General features: G+C 38.6%; 1 protein-coding gene across 1 annotated transcript in view; it reads right to left on the bottom strand.

Moving 5' to 3' along the window:
- The window catches only part of LOC114645279 (uncharacterized), a 593,479-nt gene that overhangs the window by 202,634 nt on the left and 377,826 nt on the right, over positions 1-13,019 (bottom strand). Inside the window, exon 10 of the mRNA XM_051922489.1 lies at positions 2,374-2,524. Coding sequence (XP_051778449.1) covers positions 2,374-2,524 — 151 coding nt within the window. The remainder of the gene's footprint in view (positions 1-2,373; positions 2,525-13,019) is intronic.

The following is a 13,019-nucleotide window of genomic DNA, read 5'->3' as shown; positions in this document are numbered from 1 at the left end:
GCCCAATATAAAGTGGTTCCTCAAACAGTATATTCATTGAGACATCAGATTAAACAGAGGCACAGTTAACATGGCATAATATAAATTAAAATTAGTAAAATAAGATATCCTTTTCCTTTTAAGTTATGGATGGTGGGTTAGGATTTATCCAATTAAGATAAGAAAATGATTGTAAGACATTACTAAACATTTTCCCTGGATATTGTTCTGTCTGGTATTACAATGAATAATGCTATTAAATAATTAGAAGTAATAGCAAGTCAAATCGGAAGTACAGGTATGTGTAACCAAAGTTTATCTAAGCTGCTGTAACACAGGTCCAAACAGATCTGGTTAATTGGTCATTTGTTATACTATTGTAACGATGGCTGCTCCCTTTTCCATATATACCGAAGATGAGCAGCATGCTGTGATCCATTATTTATGGATTGCAGATTGCTATGAATGCAGTAGCACAAAATGGCCAAAGTGGTGTGAGGCCTCCAAAATATAACCAGCAAGAAGACCTAAATCCTAATCAGCCTGCTCAGATAAGCTATACACAAGGGCAACATGAAGTCCTGCTTTGCTGACTGACTTTGGCCTACACCTGGCCAAATTAGCTTTAGCTTCAAAAGTTCAAAAATGTACAAGTAATGTTCACAAAATATAGCTCCATCCCCAACAACGGGAAGATAACTATACACCTCCAGGTTATGGATGACAAGGCAAACAAGGAATCTTTATGAAAGGAAATTTATTCACAAACATTTAAAAAATAATTTCAAAGCTTTGAAGAGCAAAGAAACAAACAAAAGGAGTTGCCAAAAAGCAATCCAAAAGCAAACATGTCCTAATATGAAATACAAAATCTAAATTAACCTTAGACTGAAGCAAATAGAGAAAAAAAATGTACCAATACTTACAAATACACCACACTGCACCAAAAACATTCAATGAATGGCGAGGCACTGCATTTCCCATTAGGCTTTATAGGGGCTGGAAGCAGTTCCTCAAAGGTGATGGACAGGTGGCCCCGCCTCTTGGGAAACCATCCACAAAATACATGAAACATCAGGCATAATAACTATTATTATTATTTTAACCCCTTCATCTTTTGACTGTTTCCTAATAATTTAACCATGTTGATTTCAGTAATTTTCTGTTATTCTAAATTCCTTCTCACAATACTGGTGCAGCTCAAGTGATACCATTGTATTAATAACACCTAGTAAAGTGATTGGAAGAGGGCTATCTGCTTTGTTAACCCTCTTTTCTATGTCATTTGGTATAGAAAACACCTTGATATGTACACCAAAACTGCTTACCTTCAATTTGCAACTTGGTAATTTCTTACAGTTTTTTTTTTTTACTGAATCAAATAAAATTCACTGTCACTATGTTCAGTTGAACGTTTATCCTATACTTTGGCAATAATCAGTGAATGGTGGATTTAAAAATAATGTATGCAGTCCAATTATTTATTTTTATTATGATGACAAACCCATGCTCATCCACCGTGAGTCCTCATCACAAGTCCAAGAGATTAACCCCATTGTCTTGAAATTTATCATTTTCCCTGAGTAGTTACTGGATTGAGAAAAGTTGACATACTACTCAGCTTGCAGAATTATTGAGAAAGAAACTTAAGTGACAGTCTATTGAAAATCTTCTGCTTAGAGATGAAAGCAAGTATTATATGTTGAGGAAAATAACAGAAACATAAAATTTAGCCAGTATCTTGAAATTGTATCTGATTATTAAACGTCATGTGTTCAATGTGGTATTTTGCCATTCATAACTTTGCTTAATCATTAAAATGTGGTGAATATGAGTTGGCTGTTAAACAGAAAAACTGCATTTTGAATGTCTGATCAAATAGTGAAAAAAACAAAATGCTCTGCTGTGTGAAAGGGGATTAAAAAAATTTGCATTAAGCTCAATTAGTTGTTGTTGTTTTGATAAATTATTTGTAATCTTAAAGACAGTTACTGAAAATTGATTTTTTAAAGAACACTGATTTGAACAGAATAGATACACTTTAAATAGTAGCATACATTACACAGCTATTACCATTATGATTTAATTCATCTACTATTTTAGTGGTTTTAGCTCTAATAAGAAAAACACTCTAAAATACTTATTCATTTCTAGCTCATTCAAAACATACTTTAAGATGTGTAGTACTAAGGTGCTGTTTGATGTGTGCAAATGTGACAGGGCCTCATCAGGGCCATGAGACATCCTTGAGCTGCTCATCCCCTGGGTGGAACAGCATTCAGATTTCCCATGACGAGAGGACACCATATTAGTATGGAGAATTTGACATTTCTATTGGGAGTAGTGCAGGTTGAGTAAGCGATCTGAAAGCTAGACACACAAGCTTAACCTTACCTGGGCTTGTGCATTCTTCCAAGCAAGTAGCTCTTTTTCTTTTTTCATTTCTTTTTTCTTCTTTTTCTTTTCATGGTCTGATGCTTTTCTGATGCATTCTTCTTCAGTTTCTTCAGTAGATGGGCCCACTTTCCCTGAAACAACTTTCAGCCTATAAAAATAGAAATGTGGTGTCTAAGTGATAAATAAAGTTGTTTGTTCAGTAGCTATAAATGTACTGATTAAATTTTTATTAAATGAGTATATTCTTCCCACACAACAATTTTTAGTATAGCTATCTGTAAAACTGTTCCTTTGGAAAATGTTACGCTCCAGTTTTCATACAAGTTTTGATAGTCACTTTTTATAGCCATTACTGCCAGAGTATTCTGAATGTTTAACATAACACAGGGCCACCAAAATAAAGTGAAAGGTGTGATACCTTCATTGACTTCTTACTAACTGGGCTATTTTACGATTCATTTAAGTAAGAATGTTCAGTTATAATAAAAAAAAATCTCTTTCACTTGGAACTGAACACCCAAGCTCAGTTATTTTAATTGTCAATGAATCCATTTGAGAGTTCCATTAGTTTCAAAGACTTAGATAAAGAAAACAACAATATCTGGGGTTACAGGTGCAATATAGACTTATGGCAATTAGAAATATAGTACAGTCCAAGTTTTTCATGTGAGTAAATAGTTTGTTATTGTTTTTCATTACAAAAGGCACTACAATATTAAGTTACCTAACCTACTGTACGTTTGAAGGAAATACAAATCCGCTATAAGAAATTCATACACACACTCACACTGTGCACAGGAACAACTCCACAACACTACTGGGAGAGAGAGGGGGGAGAGATAGAGAGAGAACAAGCCCATTCATCCATTCAGTTTCCATCCTGACATCAAAAATGATGAGAAACACATACAGATGTGTGCAAAAGTTTGGCTCAAATTGCCCTTGTCACTAAAACTTTAAGTGAAAACAAGTTGGCCAAAATGTAACGTATTTCTACATATTTTAATCCACAATTGCTATTTTTTCAGAATCTGAAAAGCTCAAAGAAAAATATAAAGAAGTGGTGTATGCTAAAGTGTTTGCACCCTTCCATTTGATTTGTTAATAAACTCAGTTGCCTTGTTAAGCTTTATAATAACCCTACTGAAGACAGTTGTTCCTTTTGACTGCTCAGGTTGTTGTGCTTGCTCTTAAGAAATGTTGCCCCTTCTAAGAAATTAACTGTGTAAAAAATAAATAAATAAATAAATATATATATTTTGTAAAATAATGACACAAACACTATGAAAGGTTTGGGGGGAATCCCCCATATACTGTAGCACAAGCAAAGGAAATTACATCTTCAGAGACAGAGTTCAAATCAGAACTGACAAAAAAGGAAAAGAAGACGGTATATATAGTAGATTTGCAGGAAGTGATGTCATGGGAGAAGAGCATTCTGGAACCAGAAGTGACATTATGAAGAGGTGGGATCCTGAGGGTTGTAACGGGAAGTGATGTTACTGGGTAGATTCTTCAGATGTTCTGCCAGGAGAGAGGAAAAAAAGTTAGAGGGCAGCGCCAACCCCTGGTTTGGCGGGTAACTGCATCTATTTGAGCCCGTAAATTGTCTCCCAAACACACGTGTGTATGTGACAGCATTGTGTGATAATATATATTGTGATATATTGTGATGAAAAAGCATTTTCCAGGGAGAAAGCAATGTGAGGCCCAATGGATTTTATGTAAATAGGCTGATGGGATACATGCAACTATAAAGGAGAGGTGTCCTGAATGGTGACACCTAGAGTGGCCCCTCCTCTTGGGGTAACACCCACAGAGGACACGGAATGGAAAGTGACAGCACAGCAATTACAGAATAATAAACAAAACCAACAGTAATCACAAAACTACCTGGAAAATAATCATTCTAATTTAACAAAAACAATAAAAATACATAAAATACACATGAATCCAAGTTAATACATTTCATGTGGTACATTTTCCAGACAAGCAGCCAGTATAATGGAAGGTCAGTGGGGGAATGCATGCCAGGGCAGTATGTTCTTCTTCGTATATTGAATGGCGGCACTCCTCTTGCATTGCTCCAGTTTGGACTTCTGCAGGAGTGAATTGGAAAACTAGCTAGAGTAGACAGTCATGTCAGGGACCTTTGCAGGCAATTGACAACATCCCTGCTTTCATCTGTTTAATCTGGAAGTGAATTCTGCAGCACATTTCTGGAACACCAGAAACACTGCCAAGTCCAGCTTTAAGAGCAGCCTCTTCTCAGGTGGGTGAGCTTGGAGATGGTAGAGAAGTAGGAACAAAGGCTCTCCTGGGACAGAACAGGAGATGACAGAGGAAGTGACCTCAGAGTTTTTCAGGTATCTGCACTGTGGTGAAGTTGAAAGATAAAAGGTTGTTTTTTGGCGATAGCAGTTGTGGCTCATGTTAGAATTGCAACAATCTTGATGTTATTACTATGTATGTATGTTATTACTATGTATGTATGTATATACATATATATTGTGGCAAGCGGCTGGGGGTGGCACCCAGCTGGGATGCCCGGAAGGACCGGAGGAAGAAGTACGCCTCCTCCAGACCACGAGGGGGCAACCGCCCTGGTGGCTTTGGGGACCCTGGGAACTGAGCTTGGAAGCTCAACCCTATAGGGGCCCGTGGTCACCGTCAGGGGGCACCCCATTCCCTGGAGAGCCCTAGTCCTTAGCTCTTCCACCACACCTGGAAGTGCTGGGGGGAAGGCGACCAGGGACACTTGGAGTGCTTCCGGGTGCGCGGCTGGTACTTCCGCCACACTGGGGAGTGCCGGCGGAGGTTAATCAGGAGGCACCTGGAGCACATCCGAGTGATTATAAAAGGGGCCGCCTCCCTCCGTTCGATGGCTTGAGTCGGGAGCGGAGAAGGACGGAGCTCGGGAGGAGAGGAAAGGAGGTGGGTTGAATAGAGAGATGCATTTTGGATAGGCCTGGACTTTGGGGGAGTTTTGGGGTTGTGTGCTTCATCTTAAATAGTAGTTGTAAATAAAGCGTGTGTGGTGTCTTATAACGATGTCTTCCTGTCTGTGTCCGGGCTGCTTTCCACAATATATATAATATGTATATATATATTCTCAAAGGCAATGTGCAGTTCCATACTATATTGTGAATTGATGGTGTTGATTAAACCAGCAACCTTATCGTTTACAGACCAGGATTTTTTGTTTTCTTCATATGACTATTTCTTGACCTTTGTGGCAACTAGGATTTATGGCATGAGCAGTTCACTTAAACTAGGATTATCCATTTTGTAAACATCTGGACTGAGTGTTTTATTTTAGTGGACTGAATTATTTGCTTCAGATGAGGCCAAAAGTCAGTGACTTTTTTCTTGCTGTATTCCCATGCCCTCACATTTACATCACAGAATTCTTAATCCCTTGCCAGAAGCACTCTCGGTCTTAGTGTTCCTGCTGTGTGGGCTGTTGTAATGCTGATGTTCTTTTTTCCTGTCAAGTACTTTGGAGAAACAGTGTTGGTATACAGTATTTTTTGCCCTTATGGTTTGTTGAATTTTTGTTAACTCTTACTGGATTTCACAAAATATCTCCTTTTTAACTTCATTTTTGCTTTTATTATGCTTACTTTGTCTTTTGAAAAATATCTAAGATACCAGTTTTTATTACACTTTGTACATCATTGCACAAAATAAATAAAAGCTCTTATCACTTTAGACATTCAAAGCAGATGCTTTTTCTTTCTCCAAAACACTTTATCGGGATTTTCCAGATGTCTTCACTTCTCTGTTGTTTCTATACATTTTAAATAATTTTATTTGCCAACTAATATTGTTTTGTCAGGTTTAAATACTAAATATTTAGTGCTTCATTTCCTTAAATGCCATATCACATGCACACACAACTACACACATATACACACACACACATGCACATTCATTGTAATGGATGGCAGGCATGGGCTGGTGTCCCGGCTGGGCTGGTATCTGGATGGGAGGCCGGCCCACTCAACAGGCAGGGTGGTTTCTGCCACATCCAGGATATGCTAGCGTCCTGGAAGGACTTGATAAATGGAAGGACAGGGAGAGGCAACTTACATGGGTTATTTATTCCCCCAAAATGCTAGATGGCAGCGTTCCTGGGTTAACCTACCTCTACGGGTACCTAGGGGGAATGCTGAGAACTGTAGTCCCATGGCGCAGCCCCGTTAGGTTCTGTGAGTGCCACAACAGTGCGCTAAAGGGATTAATGGTCCTTACTTCATGGGACGTCCACCTTACACACAAGTATTTCTGAGGAAAGTGTCGTGGCACCGGAAATACTCCCGGGTTCTTGATAAAGGAACCAGCTCTGGTTCAGTACAATGGAGTCTGAGTTGGAAGAGAAGCTGGACAATACTTGGCAGGGAGAAGATAAGAGGGAGAAGAGAGAGGATGCATTCTGGTATTGTGTTGTATTATACAGAGAGAGAGAGACCCCATCAAAGGTAGTTCATAAAATAAATGATCATGTTTGAACCCAGGACTGTGTTTGTGAGATTGTGTTTGTTGTCTGGGGCTCACAATATGTAATTTTGCTCAGCGCTCATGAACTGACCCCCAGATCCAGAAAAAACAAATTAATCCCAGCTGTAATGAAAAATTGATTTAGTGACAAAAAGGTAAATACATGAAGTAGGTAAACAATGAAGGAGTAATGAAAATACACAATAATAGCAAAAATAAACAAACCTTAGGCATCTCTGGTCCTACCAGATACAATAAAGTGTGTTCCTAACTAATCCATGGACTCATCTGCTTATCCACAAAGAACAATAGTGTATGCTCTCCTACTTAGCTTCTTCTCCTTTTTCTAGTAGAAATCTGGCCCAAATCTGCACCACCAGGGAAACACTCGTCAGTCACTCCACTCCTGACTCCAAGTTTGCTGGAACCACGACAAAAAGGAGCTTTTACGCATTCTCCCTGGACTACTGCCAGGTTACAGATCTGAACCACTTCTAGGGTTATGAATGTTCTTCAGAACTTCCCCTGGTGGTCAAAGGTGTCCACACTTGTCTCTGCTGTCTTGGACCCAAGCCTGCAACTCTGCAGAAGCCTGATTATTTCATTTTATAGCATGGACACATGCATAAATTAACACATCTCCCAGCTGCCTTCTAACAACTTGGAGGACTATTATTCTTTTTCTCACGAACTTTCCATTTTAAAACCTTTGTATTTATTTCTGGAAATCGTTCCACTGTTCATTTACATGGCCTCCCTGTCACCTGGAACCACTACAGGACCTGGATTACAGGACTTTTTGCTATAAAGTATCAGAACAAAATCCAATATTTGTTGTGCATGTTAATACTGTTGTTATGTATGTCAGCATCTCATACCTGGAAGACATCATGATTTTTACAAGGCTGGATTAGTGAAGTTTGTTGTTAGAAAATTATAATAAAATTTTGCTAATTTTGTGACTTTAATGCTGCATTGTTTTTGTTTTGAAACACCACCATTTTGATGGACTGTGTAGCTGCCATGACTATTTTTGTTGTAGCAACTGGTGATATTGCTGCCTTGTGCTCTTCATGTTCATCACAGCATGGCAACAATTGCCTAACTTTATGATGCCATGGTGAGCATCTGTCAATGTCCAAAATTTTCTTTAAGAAAAACTGTGTTGTTACGTTTGGTAGCATACATCTCTTAGTTTAAAGAATGTTTTTTGCTTTGCACCTCACCCCACCATAACCTATCTTCTATGGGGGAGAAACAAAAGCTTTAGATTCATCAAAAATTTCTATCTCCAGTTTTCAATGGATTTCGACGTTTTAGGGTCCCCCGATACAGAAAACATCAATATCTTGATAACGGGTGTGTGTCTGTTTGTGTGTGTGTGTGTCAGTTTGTCACAGTTTCTTGAAAATGGTCTGGAGCAAAAATTGCTGCACAGAAAAATACCAAACTTATAACTTAAGCCTGTCATGAGATGACAATGTACTGATTAGTTTTTGAGCCAAATCGTGCAAGAGAGGGAGGCACTTTACAGGAGCCCTCAAATACTGCAATTCTGCAATTAATCATGAATTCTTCTAGTCAATTTCTATCATAATGACCTTTTTATGATTAGAAAGATCAGCATCTGAATTTGATTATTTTGCATAAAAAGCACTTTTCAGCCATTACATTCCGTGTTGCTATTTTTATATCCTTCAGTGTAAGATTCAAGTTACAGTTTAGTGAAAAGAGTACATGTTAGTTTCATTGTATTTTTACAGCAAACAATAAATCTGAACTGAACTGATTACACTGGCCTGCATTTACACCTTAAATTTTAGAAATAGGAAAGCTGCCTTTTTTGTGGCATTTCATACACAATCACAATCAAAAAGAACAGCATACAGGGTTGGGCAGATTTATGGCAAATGAAATTTAATGTAAGTGAAGTAAAAATGTTAGACTGAATACACAATGGAAGATCTGAAACTTGAAAGTACACCTTATGAGAAGGATCTAGGAGTCACTTCATCAAAACAGTGTACATAACTGATGAAGAAGGCTAAAAGGATGTTGCGTTATGTACCACAGTTCATGGAGTATAAATCAAGGGCAGGGATGCTTATACAGTATTATACCACTAGTGAGGCCCTTAACTGGAGTATTGTCTATAGTTTTGCTCTTCATATTACAAAAAAGACACAGCAATAGAGAGAGAAAGCCAAGGGAAAATTGACTAGGCTGATTCCAGGAGGTATGAGCTATGAGGCGACTGAAGGAGTTAAACCCTTTCAGTTTAAGCAAATTGAGATTAAGAGATGAGATGATTGAAGTTTTAAAAATTATGAAAGGAAATAGTACAGTGGTTCCATCTGTTACTTTAAAATAAATTCTACAACAAGAACACAGTGATATGGTTGAGAACGTTTTAAGAGCAACTTATGTTAGAAAGTGTTTCTTCACAACAAACAACCATATACACAAGGAATTAATTTGTGAAACTGGTATTTTTTTCACTAAATGCTCAATTCTCCCAGTGCTGGTGTGAGAAAAGAGGAGTTTAGAATGACATACATAATGCAAAATATAAAATATAATCAATAGTGTAATCCATCATACTTAATGTCATTTTCTAACCCGATTAATCCAGATTAGAGTCATGCTTGGGTGGGCTGGAGCCTATCCCAGCTAGTTCAGGGCACAAGGCAGGAACAAACCCTGGACAGGTTGCCACTCCATCAAAGGGTGAACACACCAAACACACTCTAGGGCCAATGTGTAACTTACATGTTTGGACTGTGAGAGAAAACCGGAGCAGTCGGAGAAAACCAAGCCAAACATAAGGAGAATATGCAGCACCATGCCACCCTACATAGTTAATGTGACATTAAAAAAAAAAAACTAGTACTGTGATCCGTTTTCATTTTATGTAGAGATACACATTATTTGTTTTCATTAGATTCCCCTGGCTAGACTTGCAATGGAGTAAAGCACTCCTACTTCTGCATCAATCAATCTTTCTTTTATAGCACCTTACAAAGCGTGTGTCATCATAAGATGTTTTTACAAACTCCAGAAGACTGAATTTGAAAGGAATAAGACAGCAGCTTGCAACAGCTGATACATAAGAATGAAAAAAATACAATCAACACTTGAAAGTGATTTGTACAAATATCCAGATATACGAAGAACGTAAAAACTGTACATCCATACATCATGCTGACAGTTAGAATTTCTTGTACTTGTGGGTGGGGTTGTTAAGTTCAGAACTTAACAAATTTATTCAAAAATAATAATTTTACTTTATCTGAAACAGTGCAAGACAATAAAGCTAAGTTTATAAGTTCATGCATACCCACTGTTTGGAATGTCACAATCGAGATAAGGCATGCAATCCTATTAGAATAGGCAAAATAGGAGTGACACAGAGTCCATAGGGTAAAGACTGTTATATAAGCTAGATGGACAACTACAACAGGCGGTGCAAAACTGAGGACAAAAAAGTCATATTGAATTTTGCAGTTTCACTGTTCCAGGGATGAAGTTTTGGCCGCTGTATTTGTTGCCTTTGCTTATTCCTCTCATACCTGCAAGGTAATCCATTTCCTTTCATATCCTACAGATGTTAGGTTAATGATACCGCTTTGTATATACTTACATACAATTTTTATGGATAATTTATGTGCCATATATGGCATGTGTTGGACATGATGGCGAACAGGTTGAGACATTCCTGTAAATCATCTTGCACATATTAAGTTTTGTAAATAAATTGTTTCTACCATTCAAATGTTAATAAAATTTTTACTCACCCTGTATATTATATATATATATATATATATATATATATATATATATATAGTGATATATGGCCGGCAGTTTATCCTGGCCAATACCCCCATGCCGCTAGATGGAGCCCTCCCTGCAACATGGAGGTGCCCCGAATTCCAACAGGGCATCATGGACAATGGAGTTTTACTGCACAGCCTTGCTGGATACAGTCGGGCCGCCAGGGGACGCTGCAGGGAGGCACAATGATTTCTATTATAGCCCGGAAGTACTCCCTAGTCACGGGGATGGAAGAAAGGAAGTACTTCCAGGATGAAGAAAAAGGAGTTTTCCATCTGACCCGGAAGTGCTATGAAATCACATGGACTGAAGGACAGAAGCACTTCCAGGTCATGAACTATATAAAGGACTATGGGAAACCCAGCAGGGAGCCAGAGTTGGGAGGAAGTGCGACAGAGCTGCGGGGTGGAGAATTGTGTTTATCATTGATTGTATTGATTTATTATAGAGTATTGTGGGAGTGGAGGTGCTTTCTGCACATTATTAAAAGAATTAAAATTAATTTCTAATATTTTACCTGGTGTCGGAACATGTTGCTTCTGGGTTCAGGGGTCGCCAGGGACCCATATTTCCACTATATATATATATATATATATACAGTAATCCCTCCTCCATCGCGGGGGTTGCGTTCCAGAGCCACCCGCGAAATAGGAAAATCCGCGAAGTAGAAACCATATGTTTATATGGTTATTTTTAGAATGTCATGCTTGGGTCACAGATTTGCGCAGAAACACAGGAGGTTGTAGAGAGACAGGAACGTTATTCAAACACTGCAAACAAACATTTGTCTCTTTTTCAAAAGTTTAAACTGTGCTCCATGACAAGACAGAGATGACAGTTCTGTCTCACAATTAAAAGAATGCAAACATATCTTCCTTTTCAAAGGACTGCAAAGCAAGCAGTCAAAAAAAAAAATCAATAGGGCTTTTTGGCTTTTAAGTATGCGAAGCACCGCCGGTACAAAGCTGTTGAAGGCGGCAGCTCACACCCCCTCCGTCAGGAGCAGGAAGATAGAGAGAGACAGATAAAAAAAATCAATACGTGCCCTTTGAGCTTTTAAGTATGCGAAGCTCCGTGCAGCATGTCCTTCAGGAAGCAGCTTCACACAGCCCCCCTGCTCACACCCCCCTACGTCAGCGCAAGAGAGAGAGAGAGAGAGAGAAAGTAAGCTGGATAGCTTCTCAGCCATCTGCCAATAGCGTCCCTTGTATGAAATCAACTGGGCAAACCAACTGAGGAAGCATGTACCAGAAATTAAAAGACCTATTGTCCGCAGAAACCCGCGAAGCAGCGAAAAATCCGCGATATATATTTAAATATGCTTACATATAAAATCCGCGATGGAGTGAAGCCGCGAAAGGCGAAGCGCGATATAGCGAGGGATCACTGTATATATATATATATATATTAGGCATATATACAGTAAATGAAAGACCTGTGTGTGTATAGTGCAGTCCACTCTGCTCACGCTCAACCACAGCCACAGGAGTTGGTGTGAATTCCATGGAAGATGTAGAAGCTAATATTAGTGTGAGATGGTACATGCATGCACTTTTAAATATTTTTGGTGCTTACATGCACCCCACTTTTCAGTCAACCCAAGCAGACAAACTCAGCTTTGTGGTACATGAACGTTGTACCATATGTTTGCCTGATACAGGTTCCAGCCTGTCCCGTTAAATTTGTGCCACAGCATGTCCATCTCTGGCAAGATACTACCTATCTCGGCCCACTTAGCTGACACCTCTGCATGTTCACCAATATAGTAAAACTACTAGGGAGCCTCCAGGTTGTTTTTTGTCCCGAAGACCACACATAGCTTGTATATATATATATATATATATATATATATATATATATATGTATATACTAGCAAAATACCCGCGCTTCGCTGCGGAGAAGTAGTGTGTTAAAGAGGTTATGAAAAACTAAAGGAAACTTTAAAAATAACGTAACATGATTGTCAATGTAATTATGTTGTCATTGTTATGAGTGTTGCTGTCATCTATACTAATAAAAGGCAAAGCCCTCACTGACTCACTGACTGACTGACTGACTGACTCATCACTAATTCTCCAACTTCCCGTGTAGGTACAAGCCTGAAATTTGGCAGGCTCATTCCTTACAGCTTACTTACAAAAGTTAGGCAGGTTTTATTTCGAAATTCTACGCGTAATGGTCATAACTGGAACCTGTTTGACTGACTCACTCATCACTAATTCTCCAACTTCCCGTGTAGGTAGAAGTCTGAAATTTGGCAGGCTCATTCCTTACAGCTTACTTACAAAAGTTAGGCAGGTTTTATTTCGAAA

This window comes from Erpetoichthys calabaricus, chromosome 2 (assembly GCF_900747795.2).
Source record: "Erpetoichthys calabaricus chromosome 2, fErpCal1.3, whole genome shotgun sequence".
NCBI lineage: Eukaryota > Metazoa > Chordata > Cladistia > Polypteriformes > Polypteridae > Erpetoichthys > Erpetoichthys calabaricus.
Note: the sequence above shows the minus strand (reverse complement) of the source record. Positions and strands in the feature narration are given on the sequence as shown.